Below are 27261 nucleotides of genomic sequence, written 5' to 3' on the forward strand. Positions count from 1 at the left end.
AAAACAACAGGGCTGCTTAAGAAAGAAGACAAGAGACAAAAGCAAAAAGAAATAGAGGGAAGCCCCAAAATTATATTACTCAGAACCAGCACAGCACCCATCACTAACTATAATTGTTATATTTCTTGCCAATCATACCACTAATTGAATTATTTCTTCATGAACTATACATTCAGACAATATTGGAAAAGGGGCTACTCTTTTTATAAATGAAGATTCCAAAACTTATGACATTACTCCAAAAAGTGCTTTTTCAAGAGGCAACTGAACTTTCTGGTTTTTCTTTGAAGACGTTTCTCTTCTCATCCAAGAAGCTTCTTTAGCTCTTCTCCATCATCCAGTCAGAGCTGAAGAAGCTTCTTGGATGGGAAGAGAAACGTCTTCAAAGAAAAACCAGAAAGTCCAGCTGCCTCTTGAAAAAGCATCTTTGGGGCATCCATGGCCTGGATGGCTGAGAACCTCCAGAGACATATGATGTAACTATACATCCAAGTTGAACAGGTTTGTTACAGGCAGGAAAGCATTTTCAAGAATGGTGATGATGATGGATATGGTGAACATTAGTGGTGGAATGGGACAGGTATAAAGTACAGGTAGCCCTCAACTTACAATCGTTCATTTACTGACTGCTCAAAGTTACAACGGCACTGAAAAAAGTGACCTATGACCATTTTTCACACTTACGACCTGCATAGCTGTCCCATGCTCGTGTGATCAAAAGGCTTGGCAACTGACTCATACTTATGACCTGTGTCCCAAGGTCATGGGATCCCCTTTTGCAATTTTTCGACAAGCAAAGTCAATGGGGAAGCCAGGTTCACTTAACAACTGGGTTACTAACTTATCAACCGCGAGGGATTCACCTAATAACTGTGGCAAGAAAGTTCGTAAAATAGAGCAAAACTCACTTAACAAATGTCTCACTTAAGAACAGAAAATTTGGGCTCAATTGTGTTGTAACTTGAGGAACAACTTAGACTTAGATTTTGAATAACTTTATTGTCACTTTGAATTAGCATACATTAAAATGAAATTTCGTTGCATAGAGCTCTCCAAGGGTTACCACCCCCCGTAGATCTATGGAAATTAGATGCTGTCTTCTCAGTGTTTTAAGCCCTAACTCTAGCTCAGGGTTCAAAACGAAGTGTTGGAGGTGACACTCGGTCTTACCTAGTGGCGTCATAATGAGTGGGTTGCTCCCAAGACCACTGAAAGTCCAGGATAGAGGCATGACATAGTCTATGCAAAGGCAACAGGCTAACCCACTGCTTACTCCGGGAATTCGTTCCTGAAGGGCTCAAGGTTGAGAATAATTTGTAGCAGAGTTCTCTAAACATGGCAATTCTAGTTGGGTGAGGAATTCTGGAAGTTGGTCTACAAGTCTTAAAGCTGCCATGTTTGGAGACCCCCTATTTTATAGTAAAACAATATCTAGAAGTCTCCCTCACATCCTGGGTTTCAACACTTCCCCTCGGGATGGTGCTATAGGGCACTGCATGCCAAAACATCTAAACATAAGGACATTTTCCCCCTTATGCCATCACTCTGCTAAAGACCTAATTCCCACAGCATTGTGTTATGTCTAAGAATATTTACTCATGTATTATGGCTGAATTTACTACTATCCTTCTCATCTTTTCCACTACCTTCTCCTATTGGTACTTTATGATTATACTACTTCGTTTTTTGTATCTTCAGTGATAGCTTTTGATAAATTCCTTGTGTGTCTAATCATACTTGGCCAATATTCTTTTCTTTTTTCTTCTCTTCATTCCTCTTTACCATACCCTACCCACCCTACATTCTATTCTATTCTATTCTATTCTATTCTATTCTATTCTATTCTATTCTATTCTATTCTATTCTATTCTATCCTATCCTATTCCTAGGTTGACTCAGCCTTCCATCCTTCCGAGATCAGTAAAATAAGGACCCAGACTGTTGGGGGCAATAGGCTGACCTATTGTAAACCACTTTAGAGAGGGCTGTAAAGCACCATGAAGCAGTATATAAGTCTAAGTGCTGTTGCTATTGCTTTTAGAATCTGTACTGAAGGTATTCAATCAAAGTACCTTCAAACGAATTGACCCCCATTAAAGCTTCACACCACCTGATTATAAGGTTTTTATTTTAACCAAGTGTTGGGTGAACATTAGTATGGAAATAAAGACATATTATTGGATTTGCAAAATGAAAAACCCTGATAAACACTGCGCAAGTTAGTGATATGACTATATAAAACATACAAGAATCTTTCTCAACTGCTTCACCTTGGACTCTGGTTTTTAAAATCCTGCTTTTATTTGCAAATAAGAATGCACTTAGAAACATTTTAAAAGCATACTCGGCTTTTCTTCCATAAAGGACCCATTTCAGTCCTCTGTTAAAATTCCATCTCTTCTTTTTTTTCTCCCAAAAGTGTACGCAATTCACTTAGCTTTAATCATTCTACCTCATTCTAAATTGTGCTTCAAACTTCTCAAACCCTTCTGTCCACAATGGCTCTACAATGAGGGTGTGGGCAAGGAAAGACAGGCATTTCTGCAGTCACTCCATGTTGTATCTCTGTATGTGAACTACACCAAGGGTTGCCCATACTTTGCTCTGGGTCATGAGACCTAGAATGGAGGAGCTGGCAACCTTCCAACCCACTTCCTTCCCTTCCATAGGGATGTTTTGGGATAAATATTCTGGATCTTTTCCCCTCTGTTCTCTGCAGCCCATTTTTTATTTGATCTTTTTTCCGCCAACTTCTCCCTCAACCCCAAAAGTTGGTCCCAATCTCCATATTTTTGGCAAGTTCTGCTGAAAGACAGAAAGAGTTCTCAGTCTCCTTCTATCCTTTCTTTACAATATTCTGCTGAGTTGGAAAGCATGTTTCTTTTTAAAGAAAAAGATGCAACAGTCAACCAGAGCTAAATGTTGTTGGGCAGTTCCAAGTATCCCTTGGGTACTCCACCCCATAAAATGTCCACCAAGTCTTCACATGTAGCCAGCTCATTTGTTTGAATGCCTTACATTACATTAACGCAATAAAAGCAATCTTATCGATATTGAGAGCTCTGATGGTGCAGTGATTGGAATGCAGTACTGTAGGCTAACTCTGTCCACAATCTGGAGTTCGATCCTGACCAGCTCAAAGTTGACTTGGTCTTCCATCCTTCTGAGGTCGGTAAAATGAGGATTCTTTCTTCTCTTCTCTAGACTAGTCATACCCAGTTCCTGCAACCGTTCTTTGTTGGTTTTAGTCTCTAGGCCTTTATGGTTCCTAAGTTCCAGCGCGTTGCTTCCAAGCATGAATGGGTGAGGCCGATTCGAAATCGAGGGACTGCGTGCCATGTTTTTCCTAGTTCGAGCTAACTTCTGACCAGTTCTTAACAGCAGTGAAATAAACATTTGCAAGTGAGATCTTTCAAAGCAAGCCTGTTCTTGCAGCATGGAACTGTGAAGAACCGTTACGTGGCAGCTGGATAGCTATCCTGCTGGCTTTGTTTACACATCTCAGATTGCGCTACAAAAATGTGGCGATCACGCAATTTAGCCACACAATATTACATCTTCTCTTGTCAGCTTGCTGGACTGCCTGGGACTGAGAGATTGAAATAAGTGGGAATCAGGGGGTTTATTCTGACGTCCAAAGAGTCCCAAGGACCTTGCTTCATAGACAGATGTCTACATGTCTTGCCATCAAGGTAGGAACAGTCTGTAGATGCAAAGGCAGGGCCTTTTCTGTAACCCATCTCAATTGCAGAATACCTTCCCAAGGAAACACAGTCCCGGATCCATTCTTAACAGGTTCTAGAAGGGCAGTACTCTTTTCTACTTTTATTGAATATAATATTTGTTTTAAACAGAACCTTGGTTTTATCCACGGTTATGATTTTTAAGCATTACTGTATTAATATTGTAAATTAATCTAAGTTTTCGTTCTGATAGCCTGTAGCCTCCATGTTTTCCTGTTCTGTTTATGCACAGTGAAAGCTTTGATTTTCTATTTTACGTTTTCTAATTTTTCTTATTAGTCTTTCATTTAAGGGTTAATAAAAGTACTATTTAAAAAGATGAAAAATACGACTTTGGAAATAAATTCACAGTTAAGAATTGATTAAATAACACTTGTGTTACTTAATATCTCCCCCTCATACTTCTGAACAGAGAAAGAATTACTAGGCTTAAACAAGACCACAAAAGGGTAAGTTCAATCTTGCGGGGAAAAGAGTTTTTTAAAAGGAAAAAATTGTTGAACAGAATAAGAATTTTTACTCTTTTGCCACAAAAATAATCAGCCTGTTTTCTGGAAAATGAGCTCCATGGACATGGTCCAAGGGAGGCTGAAATATTCAAACATTTAACATTTATCATGCAGTCTTGAATAATGAGGCTGTTGAGAATTTATTCCAAAGAAGGATATATTTTTAACATATCAAGTAGTCCTGCTATTGTCTTGGCCAATCTGACCTTTGGGATAGGAGGTTCCGAGCCCCTTTCAGGAATTAACCATGGGGAAATCAGCAAGCAGAGAATGTTTAAGGAATCCCCTTAAGAATGATACAAAGTGGGCAAGACCATTCTTTTTTAGGGGGAAGGGATCCTTGTTTTCTGGGGTGGGGATATAGGTAGGATTTTCATGTCTTTCCCTCCACATAACAGAATGAAGCCCACTGTAGGAGAAGCAACGACAGAAACTGGGGGTGAAATGAAAGCGGGAACTATCCTAGCATCGGTACATAGCCACAAGCGAAATAAATCCAACCCTGCCCCCTTGTGTGTCACTGGCCCTTATCTAACTATAACCAGGTATCCATCATTAGTTAAGAAGATTCCTGTATGCAGGCTTTTAGCAATAAAGCAGTCTAACTGAACCTTCATAGGTGGACCTAGTCTTTCACCCTGACACCTACATCCACCAGGTCACATTGAAAAAGCACTACTACAGCCTACCTTAAGGGAAAGTTGCCCACTCTCGCTCTAAGTCTACAGGAAAAAGTTTTCACAATAATGTCAGAAATGTAACCGGGCGTCCAAGACCTGAACGAAAAGCTGAGAAACAACAGAAATGGGGTTTTCTCATTAAGTAAGCCTATTTCAGTATACGGTCAGATCCCTGGAAAACCTGGCACGGCCTCCTTTAATGACAAAATAAGCTTTTTTTTTTTTTCCAGGAAAAAAAAAAGAAAGAAAATCCTTTTTTTAAAAACCTTCACTTAGTACACAATGGTATGAAACCTATATAACTCTGGAAGCAGGGGAGAGAAAAGTGACGTTTTAGCTGTCTTACAATTTCATGGAAGAAGTCAGACTCTGTGGTTAAAGGCCATCACTAAGGAGAAACCTTTAATGGTAGCTTGCTTGGGAAACCAACCATTATTATTTTCCACCAAAGTTGGTATTTGGAATAAGAGGGGGAGGGGGAATTACAAAAAAAAAAAAAAGATCCAGCAGCCCAACATTTTTTTAGTTTAAAGTTTGATCATTCATATGGAAAGGAATTAATTGGTTCCTCTGTTTTTTAATTAACTGTCTAAGGGGTTTCTAAGCTGTAAACAGTTATGTCTCCAAAGACACATTACAATTCCCAGAAGTTCTCTCTGTTATGGTCAAGAAAGGTCTCTGTATATTTTGACAAGAACACAACCATTCACTTGATAGAAACCATGTTCCTCTGGGTTACATCCCAGCCAACTGCAATCCCTAGAAGTTGTTATGTTGTGTGGGGAGTGGAGAATGTACTTCATTACAATTTTTTAAAAAATAAAAAAGTCGGCTTTTGTATATTTTAGTAACCTGATGCAAAAAAGAAAAAGTAATAATAAACGCTTGAAATCCATAATTGGTTTTCTACAATGCATTATTTTCTAATGTATAGGAATTACCCTTCTTATACTAATGTTCCCAATATGTGTGAATCTATGCTTGTAGAATCTTTATTTCCAGTTTAAGATCTCGGATTCCATTATTCCCTCTTACCTTGTCATCATCATCCTCGTCCTCTTCTACAATAATGTATTCCTTTAAAATCAAAAAGAAGAAAAATATTAGACCATTTGAAAAAGTCCACGCAATGTATAAGCACTCCTTTTGAAAAATACATGCTTCTTTTTATTCAAAAAGGAGAATAAAACAAACCAGCTCTCTTGTATATTATTCAGATCTTATCTATTTATCATCTATCTGTCTGTCTGTCTATCTATCATCTATATCTATCTATCTATCTATCTATCTATCTATCTATCTATCTATCTATCTTCCGTTTATCTATCATCTATCTATCATCTATCATCTCTATCGTCTATCTGATTGTCTGTCTATCTATCTATCTATCTATCTATCTATCTATCTATCTATCTATCTATCTATCATCTATCTATCTTATCTATCTGTTTTGCTCACAGGATGGGACCATGAAGTCCAAAGTATCCTTTTTGGAATCACAAGCTTTTAAAAAGTAAAACAACTAAGAATGTTTTCACCTTCCCTATGCTTTGCACAAAACTGCTTATCCCAGAAAGGACCAGTGTGATAGGTATGTCCACAATGCCAATTTAAAATCACTAATTTATTTTTCCTTTAACAATCATTTCTTTCTTTAACTCTCAAGGACGAGAAAGCTTAAAAAATAATAATAACAGAAAAACAGCGATAACCCTTATCCAAGAAAACATGTTAACAAAACATATGAGGTCTAATTGTTCTGAAGGCCACAAGGATTTGAGAGACCTTATTTTATGTTATTTTAATTCATTGCCAAGTTTCTCTCCTGGTAAGGGGGTTTTGTTCATCATTTGACAAATGAACCAGTTGGAATGTCAAGGCTGAGATCCCGAACACTCAGTTTGTTCTCCCATTGTCACTTATTTCAATGATTGTTCCCTCCCTTTAGGGCTATTACAAAAACATTAGGAGGCAGAAAACACATTAGCACACACATAATCAATCTTAAGAATCAGATACAAAATTCTATGCAGCATTATCGTGCCAATTGTTGAAAGAGAGGGTTAACAAAGAAAGCGAGGTTATGATGAAATGTCAGGGCAACTTGAATAGCAGTAATTTTTGTTTTTATTTTTGCAGGCAATGTATAAACACATTCTTTGGATTATGCTAGTATTGGAATAGGCCTTATATGTGATAAAGATAAACAAATAGAGCAGAATGAAAGAGATGCACCAAAGCAAAATTAAAAACAGTTTTGTTGAAAAATGACAACAAAGAAGACGGCAGTTCAGGAACAACTACTTGAAAGGGAAAATTAATCGAGGACCACGTTCTATAAAGCAAAATATGAAGTTGTCTTGGCAACAAAGAGAAATGCAGCTAAAAGGTAAAAGGACCCCAATGTTATCATATGGCAAGGTATGTCCTATGGGTCAATCCAAGTGAGGCAAATAGCAAGGGAACAATTGTTGCAAACTCTTTGTCTTCACCCCATGAGGATGTAAGACGGAAAATATTTCAGTTGTGTTCTCTGCTATTCTGGGCATCTCCAGATTCTGCACAACTTTGGAGTCTTCCTTCTTCTAGTGGAGACCCAGGAGAAATAATAGAAAATGTGAAACGTTTTGGCCAATTGTCCATGGAGATTCTCAGTCATTCTGATCATAGTTGTCCCAAATATATCACAGAAATGTGGCCACAGGCCGACTATGAAATAGATCATAACCTGTTCCAGGTTAAGCTAAAACAGAAGAAGAAAGACAGTGAATTTTCAGAAACATGATCCTGAGAATATATCTGCCCATTAGGAATCTTTTTCAAGACCTAAACCTCATTGATAGGGGAACCAGAGGACCTGTGAAATGAAATGAAATCTTTATTAAGGTCACAGAAATCAAGAAAAGTTGCTATGGGTGAATGTGGAAAGAGACTGCCAAAGATGAGGAAACAGAAGAAAACAAATGATGATAGAAGAGACAGCGGAAATTGCCAAGAACAGAAGAGAAGTCCAGGCCAAGAATGACAAGGATCTCAGGCAGGAACTGAACAAAGAATGTCAGGGAGATGTTAGAAGAGATGAGAAGCAACAGGCAACATTTGTAAAGACATAGAAGCAGACATAGAAAAACAAGAATAGCTTTCCAAGGGAACTCAGACAGAGGTTCAAACTTTGAATTTGTTTCCTAAAAGTTGCCAATATATGGATGGGAACTGATTCAAATAAAATCAAACAGAGACGGGAGATGTCTACTGAACTGTAGGAGGGTGAACATCCAAAATAGTTTGGAAGATACTCCCTATTTATTGAAACTTCTAGAACAGACAAGAATATGAAGTAATTTCAATCAACAGTGGATGGAAACTGGTCAAGGAGAAAATCAAGCTAGAACTAAGCAGAAATTTCCTGACAATAAGAACCATTAATCAATGGAATGGCTTGCCTCCAGAAGTTGTAAATGCTCCAACACTGGAGATTTTAAAGAAGAGATTGGACAACGATTTGTCTGAAATGGTATAAAATTTCCTGCCTGAGCAGGGGGTTGGACTAGAAGACCTCCAAGGTCCCTTCCAACTCTGTTATTCAGTTATTCAATTCTCCTGGTCATTATCAAGGCAAAAAGCTTCAGGAATTGATGAGATATCTACAGGTATATGACACACAATAAAAAACATCAGTAATTGTTTAGCCACACTATGCCAACAAATCTGGCAAACAATGTAAGGACCAACTGATTAGTAAATGTCAATATTCACATCAGTAGTAAGACAGAAGACCTAGCAGAATTGCAAACTATCATACGATATAATTAATTTCACATGCTACAGAAATAATTGGTAGAAACATCAGACACATATTAGAGTCCTACATGAAAAGGAAATGCCAGATGTTCTGCGCTGGTTTTAAGAAAAAGTAGAGAACAAGAGACATTATTGCTGATGCATGCTAGATAATTGCTAAACTGAAAACATGCCCACAAAAAGTACGTATGTGTTTCACTAAATATAGATAGGCCTCTGATTGTGTGGACTAACATACTTAGGAAAATGGAAATTCCAGACCATCTCACTGTCCTCATGCCAAACCTATCCACAGGGAAGAAATCCAGGCAAAACAAGATGAAACAGATTGGTTCCAAGTTATTCAAAGAATAAGGTTGTATATTCTCTCTTCATTCACTCAAACTATAGACTATTAGATAAAGAGATGATAAATAGATAGAGATAGATAGATAGATAGATAGATAGATAGATAGATAGATAGATAGATAGATAGATAGATAGATAGATAGATAGATCTTTTAAACATTTCCTAGGATATTTCATTTTTTCTAGGAGAGGCTAAGTGCTAACTTCCTACACCACAAATTAAGTCCCAGGTGGATCTGAAAAAAATAGCACACACACACACACACACACACACACACACACACATACACACACATCATACCTACCTGAGGGTCTTGTGTGATTAAGGCTTTGTCAGGACTGCTAAGGGAGATGTTGTACACAAAGAGCATCAACAACGCTAAGGGCACCATGTAGGGCTCAAAATGCCACACTGTGGTCACGAACACCTGACAAAAGGGAAGAGGGAGGTTAGCTACATTATTTGCATTAAACTCCCCCCGAAGTCAAAAGATAACATTAACGGAGAACAAGAAAGATACAGAGAAGAAAGCTTTCAAGGCTTTGTATCTGAAAATGAGGCCCGTAGCTTTGTGCCTCTCTGTTAACCTCTGACGCCCGTCCTCCTGAGGTTTGCATTCATGTCAGATACGTCAGCCTGGATGCTTTTATATTTCTTGGTCCAAGTGTAATCTTGCATTACCTACTCCTTTTAAATCTTACATGCATATCAACAAGGAAAGCGGATAAATCTATACAAGGGGTTTCAAGCACCTATTATGATTTTATTGGTTTGATTTGATTTGTCAATCGCTTACAAGATGATAGGTATAAGAATAAACATGATTATGAATATAGGAAATAGGTACAATCTGCAAATAGAGACACACGCCCGCAATGTAACGGGGTAGGGAAAAGTTGCCTCCAGCAGAACTCAATTTCTTGGTAAAGGAACATCTCCAATCCTATTGTTTTGATCACGAGGGAGCTCTTGGTGGGATGAAAACCACAGGTGTAGTTATTTGTGTTGAGATGGGAAGTAAATGGAAATGACCGTGTAAGGAAACTACAGATGGAAAAGAAGAATCAGAAAGGGGCTCCCTAAAACCATCCCTTCCTTAGGATGCCTCCCCAAATGCAAAGCTTGGTCCTTGCCCATCCAAGGACCATCCAACCCTGCCAATTGACATTTGCCCATCTCATCAACATCTGTCTCCAAGTAGCTGCCCCTGAGCTGGGAGTCCTAAGTTTACTCAGATTTCACATTTTCCCTTTGTAGAGTTTTCTTTAAATAGAAAACAGATAACCCATTCCAAATTCACCTGAGATGGAAAAGTTCCACAGGGAGGGAATCTGACCATGGAAACAGCATAGGCTCAGTTGAGAAAGAAGGGATTCACTGGGGGCAGAATGGGACAACTTGCCATAGCCAACTCACTGTGGCTAACTTGCTGCAGGACAATTCATCATGAGACAACTTGCTGCGGGCCAATAATAACAATTCTATTTAATTATTTTTTTAAAAGATTTTAATTTTTGCCTTTCAAATTTCATTCTGTTTCTCCTTTTGCATCCTTTCTTTATTGATTCTGTTCCACTATTTCTTTGATATTAGTGTAACTCTTGTCCTGCAGCAAGTTAACCTGCAGCGAGTTGGCCATGGTGAGTTGGCTGTGATGAGTTGGCCATGGAAAGTTGGCTGTGATGAGTTGGTTGTGATGAGTTGGCCATGGCAAGTAGGCCATGGTGAGTTGGCCATGGTAAGTAAACTGTGGTGAGTTGGCCATGGCAAGTAGGCCATGGTAAGTTGGCCATGGCAAGTAGGCTGTGGTGAGTTGGCCATGGCATGTAGGCCATGGTAAGTTGGCTATGGTAAGTTGGCCATGGCAAGTAGGCCATGGTAAGTTGGCCATGGCAAGCAGGCTGTGGTGAGTTTACCATGGCAAATAGGCCATGGTGAGTTGGCCATGGCAAGTTGGCTGTGGTGAATTGCCACAGACCCCACTGGAGTCCTAAATGATATACACCAGTAATACAATTACATTTCTAAATTAGAACTAGTATTATTTGGACAAAAGCTGTACAAAGTATTTGAGGAAGGCATCCTTGCACAACACAATTTCTCAGAAGGCTGAAATCCTTGTGTTTTAAGGCACCCACAGACTCTGGTGGCCTGGGCATGTGCCATTTCATGTGTAAATATTTCTCCTTGGCAGCTGGGTTTCAACAGCCCAGATTAAGTGAGTGTGTGGTAAAGTCACCCTCGAGGAAAGTTCAGCTCCTAAGTACATGGATGGGAAGAGCAAGAAAAAGACACAAAAGTTCTCTTTGCAACCCTACAGGAACAGTTTCCCACCGCTTCCTAATGGGGATCCAGCCAAGGATTAACCAAGATTCTGCTTCATTTGCTCAAGTTCAAGCAACATCAGAGAGCGGCTATTACCCCTTTGATACAAGTGCGCGGCTGCTTTGATAGAAACTCCCGCTTTCACTATTAAGATAGTGTTTACTATCCTTTCAGGCTGATGGCTGAGGAGAGATTGACAACTTTTTTTGCCAAAGACCAAAAATTCCCCTAGAAATCTGTTTTGGGGAAGTGCCTAAAAGGCAGAGCTGAAGTCCAAAGTAGCAACTGCTATTCCAGAAGATTCTGGGCAGTTTACAAACTCCACCCAAAAACAGTTGTACCCCACACTAAAACAACCAGAATGAGAAAGAGTAGAGAAATACAACAGGGGCCCCGCTAATATAGAACCACCATGTTGACCTCAGAGCTCTGGAGAGAAGGAATCTGAACTGTTCTTAAGCACCAGAGTCTTAAGAGCAACTCACAGCCTAAGATGGGCTACCACTCACCTCGATTCCAGAAAAAGGACTGAATGTAAACTGAAAGAATATTATGTCTAGTTCTGGTCACCATACTGCAAAAAAAGATGTTGGGATCCTAACAGAAGTACTTTTATTTCCACACAGAAACAGCTTCTGAATTTCATGCTTGATGTGGAAAAGAATGCAATTATGACTTCAGGTTTTACCGATTAGACTGATAGATCTTTATAGAAATGACTCGTTTATATTATTATGGAAAACCAAAAAGCTGTGATTTGATGCTAATGCCTTACTTTACTGCAACAGAGAGAGTAGGAAGTCAATGTTTCTTTTTCTCTTCTTTTCCCTATCTTTCCTCACTTCTCTTCCCGCTTTCCCTTTCCTCCTCATTGTTCCTTTATTTACTTTTGTATTTTGTAATACTTAATAACCTAATACAAATATTTGGGGGACAAAGAGGTTGAGATCCTATAAAGAGTGCAGAGAAGAGCAGTAAATATGATAAGGAGACTGGAGGTTGAATGAGACAATAAATGATTGAAGGAACTAGGTATGCCTATCAAAGGGAAGGATTAGAGGGGACATGATGTCTTTCGATACTCAAGGAGCTGTCATGGAGAAGAGGGGATTGACTTATTCTCCAAAGCACCTGAGGGCAGGACAAGAAATAGTGGGTGGAAGCTTGTTAAGGAGAGATCCAACCTAGAAGGAAGAAGAAATCTTCTGACAGTGAGAATCAATGGAATGGCTTGCCTTCAGAAGTTGTAGGTGCTCCATCACTGGAGGCTTTTAAGAAGAGACTGGACAACCACTTGTGTCAAATGACCAAAGGCCAGGGGTGTCAAACTCAATTTCATTAGGGCCACATCAGGGCTGTGGTTGACCTTGGAGGGCTATGTGGGTGTGTCTGATTGGGTCAATTGGGTGGCCGTGGCTCACTCACTGGGCCGACTGGGTGGGTTCGCATTGGGTAGACAGGGCCGAGGCGATGCTGGCCTGATGTTACATTTTTCAGGACGGCCCTGAGGGTTGGATCCGACCACATCATGGGCCAGATTCACCCTGTGGGCCTTATGTTTGACACCCCTGGTATTAGGTCTCCTGCCTTGAAGCAAGAGATTACACTAGAAGATTTCCAAATCCTTCCAGCCTGATGATTCTATGAAATGACTTCCAAGCATTAATTCCCAACGGATCTCTTCCAGAGTCAATTAGTGAGGCCGACCCTTGTTCCTTGATCCAATGCTTTCCAAAGGACTGATTTTTTCCCACTGTGTGTACAATCCTTCCATTCCTGAACTGCTATTTCAACGTAAAATGGCTTGTCTGCTGCTTCCATTTTTCCTACCCTGGAGTCATTCTAAGCATGGATCATTTCCAACCCACCCCCCATTCCTGTTCAGGTTTGAGCCAAGTTGAACCACTCTTCTTCTCGTGCCATAGAAGGAAATCACTCTTTTATGGTACAACAGCACATAAAATATAAAGGGTCACAGTCAGAAAAGGGAGGGGATGAGCTTTGCATATGTGCTACTAACCCAAATCCACAGGAGATTTAAACACAGTTGCCACTTTTATTGACCCATAACGCCTGCATTACAGAATGCACTAAAATAATCAGATGGCATTTTGAATATATCTCTGTTTCTAAATTAACAGGAAGGGTGGAGAACAAGGAGAGCCCATAATATTGCCAACAGCATGACTAGGCAATAAAACTGCCCCGAATCCCTCAGGTCATTCACTTTCCAAGCACAAAACCATCTGAAAAAAGGACAGGGAAGGAAGGAATTTAAAGCAGGCATGTGTGCTTTAAAAAAAAAAAACAATAAAGCCGAACGAGAACTTAAGGCATGTGACATGCAGTTTTGAGACTAGCTGATACCTTCAAACCAACATTAGTTGCTTTGCCTAATGTTTGAAATCCAAAGTTAAATCTTACTACTGTTCCAGGGACCCCAAGGTCAAAAAGTTGACGCCCTGTGGAAAATCAGGCTGTTGAAGATGCTGTAGGCAACTCCACAGCCTCCTGACCATTTTGGAAAACATCCATGAAAGGGAACAACCGAACAACACCCATGGAAGTGTGATGTGAGGACATGTTTTCAGAGCCACAGGCAAACCCAAGCTCTAGTACAGAATGAATGTGAGTTCATGGTGCTCCATCTGGCTCAGATACTTTCCAATAAGCAGAACAACAATGCCTTCCTCACCCTTGTGAGGAACTAATTGAACATTATTTTAAACCTCGTATGTGCCAATGGTCATCTTTGGAAATTCTGAGACCATGACTGGAGACTCCCAGGAAATGGCTACCATTCAAGAATGGCTTTCCTGCTTCACAAAATGGCAGGTGTAACCTGCCCCAACCAGAATAACAGAAGGACAACAGAAGAACAACAGCATGACAGAATAACACAGTTGGAAAAGACCTTGGATGTATTCAAATCCAACCCCCTCTCAAGCAGGAAACACAGGCAGACAAATGGCTGTCCAATTTCTTCTTAAAAACTTCCAGTGATGGAGCACCCATAACTTAATAGAAATAGAGCACCAAAAGGCAAGGCAAAAAACAGTGGATGGAAACTAACCAAGGAGAGAAGCAACCTATAACTAAGGAGAAATTTCCCAATGGTAAGAACAATCAATCAATGGAATAGTTTGCCTTCAGAAGTTCTGGATGCTCCATTACTGGAAGCTTTCGAAAAAGAGACTGTACAATCTTTTATCTGAAACGGTATAGGGTCTCCTGCTCGATCAAGGGTTTGGACTAGAAGATCTCTATGGTCCCTTACAACTCTATTATTCTGTTTTCTATGTTCTGGGTTTCATCCTCTGGATATGCCCTGTCATCCCAACTTACCTTTGTCTTTTTTGCTGGACAGGTGGAATTATTCTAAACAAAGGATTGAGCTCCAGTCAGATACTACTGAATTTCTATTTTGATTTATCAAGCCCAGGTAGTAACCAGATATTATTTTGGACATAAAGTTGATGCTTAGAGCGATCAAATGTACATTTGGCATTTTTATTTAAAGGAATTCAATAGGTTCAGGCAAACTGGAACCACTGCAGACAGGAACAAGAAGGAAGATCAAGAATTAGAAATTAAATTTCTGTCAAGGAAGACTGGGGAAAAGGACACCGAGGATGGACATGTCAGCATTCTTCAAATACCTGAAATGATGCCATACTGTAGAAGGTCAAGGCTTGTCCTTTTTCATCAGAGTGAAAGGTGGTTAGAAAACAAAGGTCTCAAGGAGTAGAGTCTCCAGATGAAAAAAAAGAAGAAGAAGAAGAAGAAGTCCTAACACTACAAGCCGCTCAACGATAGAACTAATGAGTGAGAAGGGGTGGGCTTTCTTGGAGATGGTCAACTAAAGAGTCATCTTCTACGATGGCTTAGTTTGGATTCCTCCATTGAACTTGGAATGGATTTGGTGACTCCAATTTTGTCTTTCAGCTTACAAGAAACAATGGATGGAAATGAATCAAGGTGAGGAGCAACTTCTCCTTGAGCAGGAAGTCAAGGAGCAACTCCCTAACACTGAGAAGAATTAACCAGTGGAACAGCTTGCCATCAGAAGTTGTGGGTGCTTCATCACTGGAAGTTTTTAAGAAAAGAAGGAACTGTCTGAAATGGTATAGGGTCTCTTGCTTGAGCAGGGGACCTCCAAGGTTCCTTCCACCTCTGTTCCTGATTTCTGATGTCCTTGAAACAGATGGGATAAGGTTTCTGTTGGCTACATTCTTACTTAGCTTTGCTTGCATTAAATCAAAGTTCATACCTTCTTTATAATGCAGATCAACAGTGTTCTACAACACTTAATAGCTACTAATATGGTTGCTCTTTCCTGATTCTTATGAGACAAAACAGCTATTGAAGGAAAAACAAGAAAGGGAAGAAATGAGATTCAAATCATTCTGACTTGATCGAAGTGATCATCTTTAAGCCATTTTTATCCCCAAGAAGCAAAAAGATACAACCATCTATGCTACCGCCTTCTCAGAAAGTGATCCAACAGGTATGAGCAGGCAAACTCTTGAGAGGATTGCTAATCCTTCCAGAAATCAGTACAGGTAGCCTTTAACGTACCACAGTTCAAAGTTACAATGAAAAAAGTGACTACTTTATTTGTTTCAAACGATCCCTGTGAAATTAGACAAGAATTTTTTTCCAGAATTAAACAAAATAACCACAAAATTTGTGCGGGTGGCCAAAGAGTAAGAATAAAATTAAGTTCACTGCAGGATAATAGAAGCAGAGGTGGCTTTGGACTCCCAGCTTGGGAAACCTACTATAAAGCAGCAGTCCTAACATGGATTAAAGAATCGGTAAATTTAAGGAATAAAAGAATTTTATTTTTAGAAGGATATAATCTACAGGCAGGGTGGCATGCCTTCATGTGGAGTCCCAGGGGCAAGGCCCATACATATTTTTATAGACATATGCTAAGGGACTCTCTAATACAAAAATGGGAAGAAATTAAAAATAAACATTATATAAAAATCCCAGAATGAATATCTACTATAGAGGCAATGATCTACCCCAATACATTAGATCTAGGAAGAATGGCCAGATATTATGAAATTTTGGACCCCCAAGGAGCATTAAAGACCAACCAGGAACTAAAAGATCTGGGACTAAATATAGACTGGATGCCGTACCTCCAATTAAAATCAAAATATAAAAAAGACCAAGAGGAATTCAAAATAGAGATAGAACCTAATCAATTAGATAAATTAATGACAGGTACAGAGGAAAAATTGACATCAAAGATACATACTACTTATTAGAATACGATTTAGCAGAAGAAATAGTGAAAGGACCATTGAGAGTGTAGGCCAGGAATTTGGAACATAATATAGAATTGGAGGATTGGGAAAAGATTTGGTAAAAGAAACTATACAATAATAAAATCAAAATCACATAAAGAAAATCAATATAAAATGTGCTATTGGTGGTATCTAGCCCCTCGAGACTGGCTAAAATGTATCCCAATTGAAATCCAAACTGTTGGAAACGTAAGCAATTACAGGGTACCTTCTTTCACGTATAGTGGCTTTGTCCAAAAGTTAAGAAATATTGGACCAAAATACGAAAATGGTTAAAAGAAATTACGAAAGTCCAAATAGGATTTAAAGCAGAATTATTCCTTCTGGGAATTATTAAAGGGAATTACACAAAAGAAATAAAATGTTTAATCCTGCATATAATAACAGCAGCGAGATTAGCACTCGCACAATGTTGGAAAGGAGATTCTATGCTGACAGATAGTTTAATTATCCAGAAGATCTTTGACTGTGAAGAAATGGACAAACTCTCATTCGAATTAAAAGAGAAGGATGACTCAGTTTATTATAAAGTATGGGAAAATTGGTACCATTGGATAAACGTCAGAAATAAGCAATTAAATAAATAAGGAATGTATAATGTAGAAAGATAGGGAGATGTGTGTGTGTACATACATACGTACAAACAAACGGGAGTATAAAATATGCACTAGAATAAGAATTGAAATTTAAGCACTATCAAAATGGATTGTAATATATATAACACTCTCATTTTAATTATTTGTATTGTATTTTGTATTTTAATGTTTTAATTTTTCAATAAAGGTTTATTTTTTTAAAAAGTGACTGGTGACCTTTTTCACACTTACAACTTGTAGCATCCCCATAGCCATGTGATCAAAATTCAGGGGCTTGGCCACTGGTTCATATTTATGACGGTTGCGATGTCCCACAGGGCCACAGGATCAACTTTTGCAGCCCTCTGACAAGCAAAGTCCATGGGGAAGCCAGATTCACTTAACAACCGGGTTACTAACGGAACGACTGCAATGATTCACTTAACAACTTTGCCAAGAAAGGTCATTAAATGGGGCAAAACTCACTTCACCCATGTTTCCACTTAGCAACATAAATTTTGGGCTCAATGATGGTCGTACGTTGAGGACCGCCTGTATTTCCACCTGAGCACTGTGAACAAATAAGCCAATGCTGCCTAACATTTCAAGATCATGGATGACATGGCAGGGATACAGACTCTCGGGATTTGATGATTTCAGAAGACGTGAGGCATATTTTATCTCACAAGATTGGGAAGGAGAAAATTCTAGGTTCACTTGAATGGGTGTAGCCCCCAGATTACGAACAGACTAGGCACATACAATAAACATGGGAGATCTCTCTCCCATAAACTTACACTCTCCAAGATGCTTTATTAATAAATACTTACTGTTTTTTTTTAGTATTTATTAATAAATAAATACTGTCAGACTTTCACCCATCTCCTCCCACTTATGACTATATGACTATAACCTTGTTGCTTGTATCCTAATGATTTATATTGAGTGTTTCCTAGTATGATTTGATTGCTTATTGTACTCTATGTAGCCCCCAGATTACGAACAGACTAGGCACATACAATAAACATGGGAGATCTCTCTCCCATAAACTTACACTCTCCAAGATGCTTTATTAATAAATACTTACTGTTTTTTTTTTTAGTATTTATTAATAAATAAATACTGTCAGACTTTCACCCATCTCCTCCCACTTATGACTATATGACTATAACCTTGTTGCTTGTATCCTAATGATTTATATTGAGTGTTTCCTAGTATGATTTGATTGCTTATTGTACTCTATGGCTATTACTAAGTGTTGTACCTGATGATTCTTGTTTCTTGACGAATGTATTTTTTCTCTGATGTACACTGAGAGCATCTGCACCAAAGACAAATTCTTTGTGTCACACTTGACCAATAAAGAATTCTATTCTATTCTATTCTATTCTATTCTATCCTATCCTATCCTATCCTATCCTATCCTATCCTATCCTATCCTATCCTACCCTACCCTACCCTACCCTACCCTACCCTACCCTACCCTACCCTACTCTACTCTACTCTACTCTACTCTACTCTACTCTACTCCATTCCATTCCATTCTATTCTATTCTACTCTACTCTACTCCTTTTCTCCTTCTCATCTTTTCTCTGTTTCCTATTGGTACTTTATGATTATACTGCTTTGTTTTTCGTATCTACAGCGACAGCTTATGCACCAAGACAAATTCCTTGTGTGTCCAATCACACTTGGCCAATAAAGAATTCTATTCTATTATTAATAAATACTGCGACTAGATTGATGGGGGAAAAAAGCAAAGGCTCATCCCTTTCTGGCTGCTTCAAATATTCCATGCTAAATAACAGGTCTAACTCTTTCAGTTGAAATCAAGGGCAGGCAAGAGAGAGAGAGAGAGAAACATCTCAAGTGTTTTAGTAATTAAATAAATGTGCATAATGAACCGCATGCCCAGGAGGACCCTCTTTTTCCACGCAGGCCAGATTTTTGCTTGAATTTTTAATTTTTATATACAGATGAAACACTGGGCGGGGTAGAACACAATGGTGAGGTGACACACCGGACGTGTTGGCATACAAGGAAGAAGAAGCTGTTGGTGTGAGGTTGGACAGGACGTCTGTGTGTCTGTGTGTCTAGCCTTCACTACTCAGCGACAACAATCCCCCCAAAATTCTTGCAAATTTCCCTCCTTTGAGAAAGTGTTTCAGAGGAAACCGCTTCTGAATTTCATGCTTGAAGTGGAAAAGAATGTAACTTTGGCTTTGGATTTTATAGATTAGATGGATAGACTTTTGTAGAAATGACTATTATTAGATATAATCAGGGCTGGGCTGCTGGGGGTTCGTAGGGGTTCAAGAGATCCTTCCAGCTAAGATTCTGTGCAGTTTGGAGAAGCCCCAAATCCCACTCCTGTGTCTGGCCCTGCTCACCCCTCTCCTCCCAGGAGTCCCCACATGGCTCATTTTGGATGCAGGGAAGTGCAGGGCACACACGGATGCTTGGGGAGGATGAAAAATGGGCCTCCCGGAAGTTTGGGAAGGCCAGAAAGGGGCCCGTTTCTGACTTCCAGAGAGCCTCCGGAGCCCGGGAAGGGCAAAGACACCCCACCCCCACCCCCGCTGTGATGCAGGAGGCTGACTAGGCCACGCCCACCATGGCCATGCCCACCCAGCAACTGGGCAGAGAACCCATTGCTCTTCATGGGATCTTGTGAGTTGGTCTCATTGTTCCGGTGGCCTTAAGCTAAAACACTGTGCAAAGATAAGCCCGCTGATTAAACTGATGGCTTTTTTCTGCGCTCCAATCATTTACATTCTCATTTCCTGGCCTTTTCGCTAGAATAACAGGATCTACCCAGCCAAGCTTTGAAAACGCCTATCAATAACCCCCTTGAAATGAAAAAAATAAATTAGAATATTGTTACTTCACACCTGCTTAACCAGGAAAGGAAAGGGAACACAGTGGGAGAAAGGAGAAATTTCTGAGGTCATGTTAGTTTGACCCCTTACGGGAGATAAATCTCTCCATTACAGATTCTCTGAAATTTCTCCTTTTTACAAATGTGCTAATTTCAGGTGCTCAAGTTTCCCTTTCCTTAGAAACTGTCATACTCGGTTCATCAAGTTGAAGGTTTAATATTTGCACACTTTTCCCCACCCCAAAAAATATACGCAGGCTTCTTTGCAAAGTTGTTTAACGTGTTCAGTTAAGCCAAAAAATAAAATAAAAAATCCATTCTTCTGATTTCACATTTTGGAATCAGTGTGCAAACTAAAATGGAGAATTCTGAACACTCTAATTGGGGACAATGGGAGCTGTAATCCAGCAACCCCGAAGAACAAAGCAGAAAGGGGACTAGCTGTACTCAAAGGTACTGAAATATTGCTTGACAACTTGGTAAAAAAATTAAGTCTTACCACCGCCATCCTCCCAAATCGGGTTGCTTGTAACAAGTTTTTCATAAGCTTCTCCTTTCCCCCTTTTGAATTACACAAGTGGCTAACATGATAATGAAACACTTTGGCAGAATTATGATCTTTTTGGATACGATGACAATTAGCACCACCAAATAGCACTCATTTTATAAAGCCTAAAGAAACGCCTTAAGTTATTAAATTAAACGTTTCTTATTTGGGAAGGCAGACTAGAGAATGACAGAATAGAAAGGGACGTCAGAGGTCTTTCGAACCAACCGCGCAAGCATGTACGTGTGAGCCTGGCTGTGTAATTGCAATTGCTCTTTATCATATTTATATACAGCCCCAAATCTTAAAGACATTGAATAACTAAATTACTGATATGGTTCTACCCCTTTTGAGGGATGCCAAACGAAAGGAAAACTAAATCACCCTCAGAAAAATATTTACCTAGCTATCTCATCCCAAGTCAAACTATCATTTCTCTTTTCTGGAGAAGAGGGCGGAGCAAATATCAGACCTGGAATTTTGTGAATATAAAGAACTACCTTGACAGCCATCCTTCGCTACGAAACTATGTGGTCGGGTTTAATTTTGGGGGAGGAAAATAAGGGGAAAAAATTCTGCCTACCAGCATCCATCGGTATTCATCTGGCTAGCGTCCTGTCAGTGTGTGAGAGAGTTGAGGGCTGTTTGGAAAGTGAAATAGAATTTGCCGTGTCAGCAAGAAGGAGACAGCAAGAAGACTGGGCATGGCTTAGCTCAACTGTTCTGTACTGAAGCTGGTTGCTGCTGTGAAACTAAAACTGAAACTCCTCTTTGCTTGTGTTTTGCATTTGGAACAGATTTTTTTTCAGTGGGGAGAGGGAGTAAAAGTCTTTAGCATCAGAGCGTGTTAATAATAATATACGAAATACTAATGCTCTGATGGTCATTTCAAAAAATCTTTTCTTAGTGAGCCCCTAGAAGCCAAGAGGAACATAAGTGCCAAATTTCAAGTTTTAGGCTTTTATGGTTCTGGAGATTTTGTGATGATGCATGAGTGGTATTTCGCTTTTATATATATAGATTCATTCTGCTACTGAGCAAGAAAAATTGCTAAATCCCCTGCTGAATTGCTAAATAAAAATACAATGGAATCTCAAGCAGCATTGATGTAGGACTGGAAATAAGCATTAGAACCTTCTTCCTATGTCAACTCAGAAAGCTCAGACTGCCCAAGGAGTAGCTGATATAGTTCTGCAGAGGAATTATATGGACTGTCATTTCTATCTGTTAGTTAGTTTACTTTATTGTCATTGCATCTCGGACAACAAAATTAAATACCACCTTTTGTGTACATCATAAAGCTATTTTCTAAAGCCGCTGAAGGCCAGACAAGGAACAATGGATGGAAACTAAGTAAGGGGAGATTCAACCTGGAAATAAGGAGAAACTTTCTGACAGTGAGAACAATCAACCAGTGGAACAGAAGTTGCCTTCAGAAGTTGTGGGAGCTTCATCACTGGAGGCTTTCAAGAAGAGACTGGACTGCCATCTGTCCAAAATGGTGTAGGGCAGTGGTAGCTAATCTTTTTCAGCTCTTGTGCCAAAAATTGTGCGCGCGCTCATGTGCCAGCACCCAAAAGGCAATTCACGCTGGCCCCCCATGTCCCCTGCACATGCAAGCATGACCCCCCTGAGCCCCACATGTCTCTGCACATGCATGCGTGCATTCCCCCCTGCACCACGCGTCTCTGTGCATGTGCACACGATTCCCTGTGCATGCTGTGCATCTCTACGCATGCGCACAAGACTTCCCCGCACCCCATGCCTCTATGCGCACATGTCTCCCATGCACCCCGTGCATGGGCACCAGATAATAAGCTGTTGGGCGGGCGGCGCACGCAGATGAGCAGTTGGGCTCTTCCGGGTGACCTCTCACGTGCCGGCAGCTCTTCATGCCACTTCTGGCATGTGTGCCATAGGTTCGCCATCACGGGTGTAGGCTCTCCTGCTTGGATGGAGGGTTGGACTACAAGATCTACAAGGTCCCTTCCAACTATGCTAATCTGTTAAAACAATTGAATATTGCAAATAAATCCATCCATTTTCCTGCACTTAGGCGGGAAGGACCAGACGAATAGGTAGAGTACCCGATTCAACAGTAGCACCCATGAGAAGGATCCAGGAGTCCTAGTGGACCACTACTTAACTATGAATTTTGCAGCTACCAACAAAGCCAACATAGCCTACAGGATAGTATTGCTCAATACAATACCAATAAAGCCACATTTGGACTATTGCATCCAGTTCTGGTCACCACGATATAAAAAGAAAATGCTAAGGCTCTAAACAGAGTGCAGAGAAGAGTAACAAAGATAAGGGTTCTAGAGACAAAATCCTACTAAGAACGGTTAAAGGAACTAGGTATGTCTAGTTTAATGAAGAGAAGACTAAGGGGAGACATGATAATGGCCTTCTAACACTTGATGGGCAGCTGCCACAGGGAAGAGGACATCGATGTATTCACCATTAATACCTGAAGGTGAAACAAGAAGCAATGAAGGTCCTTAGAGGGAGATCCAACCTGGAAATAAGGACAAATTTCCTGACAGTGGGAATTATCAAACAGTGGAACAGCTTTGGTATGATAGCAGTGTTTCAATATTTGAGGGGCTGCCATGAAGAAGAAGGAGTCAACCTATTCGCCAAAGTGCCTGAAGGCAGGACAAGAAGCAACGGATGGAAACTATTTAAGGAGAGATCCAACCTAGAACTAAAGATTAATTTCCTGACAGAGAGAACAATTAAGCAATGGAACAGCTTGGCTCCTGGTGTTGTGGGTCCTCCATCACTGGAGGTTTTCAAAACTAGATTGGACAAATGTTTGATTGGGATAGTATAAGGACTCCTGTCTTGGGCACGGAATTGGAGTAGAAGATTTCCAATGTTCCTTCCAGCCCCATGATTCTACCTTGCCTCTTGGGAGTTTGGGGTCCTCCATCACTGGAGGTTTTCAGGAAGAGATGATTGGACAAACATTTGTTGATGATGGTATGTGGATTCCTGCCTTGGGCAAGGGGTTAGATTAGAAGACCTCCCAAGTCCCTTCCAGCCCTATGATGCTCTAATTGTCATTTCTGTATTCAGATGTTTATCTTGCTTAATGACGCCTGGCCTGCTTTCTTTTTGAATGCTACTATAATCCTTCCAATAGTCCAGGCTGAGAATTTTCTCCCCCCCCCTCCTCCCCCCCATCAATTTTCAGTAGATTGGGGAACTGATGAAGTTGAGTCAAGGTGGTGCATCTACAATTTTTAAAGTAGAAAGAAAGAGTAATGTAATTGCCAGCTGGATGGGGGAATTGAGGAATTAAGAGTCTCAAAGGTGCTTTTTTCTTCCCCCCTAAGAGGCAACTGGAGTTCCTTGTTTTTCTCTAAAGACATTTTGCTTCTCACCCAAGAAGCTTCTTCGGCTCTTCTTCCCCACCATCCAGTCAGAGCTGAAGAAGGTTCTTGGATGAGAAGTGAAATGTCTTCAAAGAAAAACAAGGAAGTCCGGTTGCCTCTTGGGGGAAAAAATATATATATCTTTGGGACAACCATGACCTGGAATCTCCACAGACATTGAGGAATTAAGTGGTTTTTCTAACTTTTAGCAAGCTCATTAATACTTGCCAATTCATCTGCTACAACATATCACAAAGACACAAGAAATTAACTCCTAAGGAGTGTATGATCTTCCAGCCTTCTGATCTTCCATTCCTGCCCACGACATTCAACCAACAGGAATCATTGCTTACGTATCCGCAAAGTAGCTGACCTCTCAACCTGCCAGAATCTGGATCACTTTTAGAAAATTGAAGGATGGGGAAGCGAAATTACATTTCGTTGTCCTTGGCGTGGCACTCAAAGCTCTGTGGATATTCCACTCCAAGATCATTTCATGGTTATTTTCTATGAATTGTAGCCAGAAGGTAGCATTTTGATGTTTAAGTTTTCTAATGCATTAGACTCTATTTTCCTCAGAATGGACTTGGCTGGAGAAAATTACAGGAAAAAGAATGGAGAATTAGCACTCTTTGTTGTCTTGATAAGAGTATATGTCTGTGAGGGAATTCCACTCCTTCCCTTTGACTCCAAACTTCCTGCACATTTTTAATAAAAGCAGTAAGAAGCAGCAATGAAAATATACAGCCTTTATTTTGTACAGTTTAAGGTAGCATGCATAATAATGCGCCTGCCTCCTATTTTTTCCCCTCCATAACAACTCAGTGAAGTGGGCTGGGCTAAAATAATATTACTAATAATAATACTAACAATCATTTGGAATAAACGAGATGAGCAAAGGATGGTATAAGCCAGACGAACGGAGGGAAACGGAAGGGTGTGGAAACTGAAGTTTTTACCATTCTTGATTGTACATTGCCACCTACAGGAACTTCTCTTTTTGGGGGAAATAAAAATAATGTAATCTAGATTTAACTATCTTCTTCTGCAAGGCCTCACATAAGGAATTCCAGGTGGGAAATTTCTAACGTCCCGCCGGATTCAGAACCAAATCTGGTTGTATCTCCCTACCCATTTACCGACAGCTGCCTGTTTGTAGTTTGTATGTTAAGACAAATGAAGTATTCTAGCATTTCAATGCACTCTGCATCACAGTTATCCATCCACAAACTGAGGGGGCATGAAAGTGAAGGCATACAAGGTGGCCCACAGCAAAAGCAAATTCACCGGGAAAATAAATCTCATCATCTAAGGGAACTAGCTGCAGCTCAGGGCGATCGTATAAGGACCACATGCCAGCGACTGAGCTAGACTTATTATCTCCATTCTGTAAAGTTAAGTTTATTTTTCTGTGTATAGAAAAGACACCTGGTCCATTGCTCTTTTATGAATACAAGTCATTTCTCAACTTACGATGGTAACTGAGTCTGGAATGAGCCATTGTTGTCGTAAGTGGAGGCATTGCATGAGTATATTTGAAATCACAACTATTTTCTACAATAATCATTCATGGATGCTATAGTTGTAAAGCTAATGGGGCAGTCATTAAGCAAACCCATTTTCCCCAATGGTTGGATTTTGTTTTGGGTGTATTGGGTGGGGGTGGGGGTGGGGGAAATACTTGAAATTTGTCACAAATCGTGATCACGTGACTGAGGAACACTGCAAATAGCTATAAGATTGCCCAATGCCCAAAATGCAATCATATGACCACAGGGTGGTGTGTTGCTGTTGTAACTCTGAAAACAGGTCATAAGTAGTTTTGGGAAAGTCTGTCCTAACTTCAAATTGTCATTAAATGACCAGTCAAGGGTTGCCTGTACAGAAAAACATCTTTTGTTAAGCTTGCTGATGAACTAGGTCAAAAAAACACAATATTCTACTGGAATATTATGCATTCAGTTTGGCTAGACTGGAACGTCAAAAACATCCTGGAAGAGTACTGATAACGTTACCTAGCTCAGTAACGAAATAGTCTGTAAGAAAACCACCAAACTCTGAGAATAACTAATACCCCATCCCAGAAGACTACAATGATAGTGTGGATATTGTGCTACCAAAGTAAGTCAGAAGTCATTCTTTTATTTTTGTTTCTTTTCTTTCCTCTTTCTTGCATTTTTACTTTTTTCTTACCTGAATTTTTCTTTTTTTAAAAAAAAAAACTTTTTCTTTTATCTTTTAATTTTGTATTTTAAAAATAATAATACTGAAGAAGTATGTAATATGTATCTGGATGGATGATAGTTGTAGAAGATAGATGACATGATAGATAGATGACAGACATATAGCAGATAGATGGATGGATTGATGGATGGATGGATGATAGCTGTCTATGATAGACAGGTAGGTAGGTAGGTAGATGATAGATAGATCAATAATAAATTGATGGATGGAAGGATGGACAGACATCATAACCCTCTGAGAGTTCAATGACTTCAACAATAATTGTGTCCACTCTAATGATGAACCAAGAAGGATGACAAAGCCATCATTCTAAAATACATCTTTCAAACCAAGATTTTTGTGTAGCGTTCTTGTCAACCCAAGAGAACCGATTTGGCCCTGCCTTTCTTCAGGAAGCTTTCCACTCAACATCCAATGCTTTCTTCTTAACTTGCCAGTCTAGCCCTTGTAGCCTTTCATCAAGAGATAACTAGGCCCTCTTAGCAAAGCCTGTGAGGAAGTGAGCAATCTAAATCTCTTTCCCCGCCATTTAGCTTCATACCACCAAAGGAGATAAGTATCTCTCAGGCCAAGAGGTGGAGAAGTCAGGGACCTGCCCTGGTTTTTTTTTTTTTTTTATGGTTCACAGGATTATTGCAAAAACTCATGGAAAGTAATGAGTTCATGTCTTCTGGCCTTCTGCTCTACCGCAGTTCCTAGAGTGCAAAGTGAGAGATGAAAACCAGGTGTGTGTGTGTGTGTGTGTGTGTGTGTGTGTGTGTAGGAGATGGGCAGGGAAAAATGGCTGGAAAGCATACAATCGCCTTTTTCCTCAGAGCCTGAAGACCTGGCTCTGCCAACTGGAGACCCAATGGGACAATTTAGGAATAGGGGTAGAATAGAACAGAATATAGAATAGAATAGAATAA

General features: G+C 39.9%; 1 protein-coding gene across 1 annotated transcript in view; it reads right to left on the reverse strand.

Annotated features, from left to right (window-relative positions):
- MCTP2 (multiple C2 and transmembrane domain containing 2) overlaps positions 1 to 27261 on the reverse strand; it is a 137824-nt gene that overhangs the window by 11676 nt on the left and 98887 nt on the right. Inside the window, exons 18-19 of the mRNA XM_026709428.2 lie at positions 9387 to 9509; positions 5968 to 6009 (exon numbers count right to left, since the gene is read on the reverse strand). Coding sequence (XP_026565213.1) covers positions 5968 to 6009; positions 9387 to 9509 — 165 coding nt within the window. The remainder of the gene's footprint in view (positions 1 to 5967; positions 6010 to 9386; positions 9510 to 27261) is intronic.

Source organism: Pseudonaja textilis, chromosome 13 (assembly GCF_049901715.1).
Source record: "Pseudonaja textilis isolate UNSWEBS1 chromosome 13, rPseTex1.2, whole genome shotgun sequence".
In the NCBI taxonomy this organism is placed as follows: Eukaryota; Metazoa; Chordata; class Lepidosauria; order Squamata; family Elapidae; genus Pseudonaja; species Pseudonaja textilis.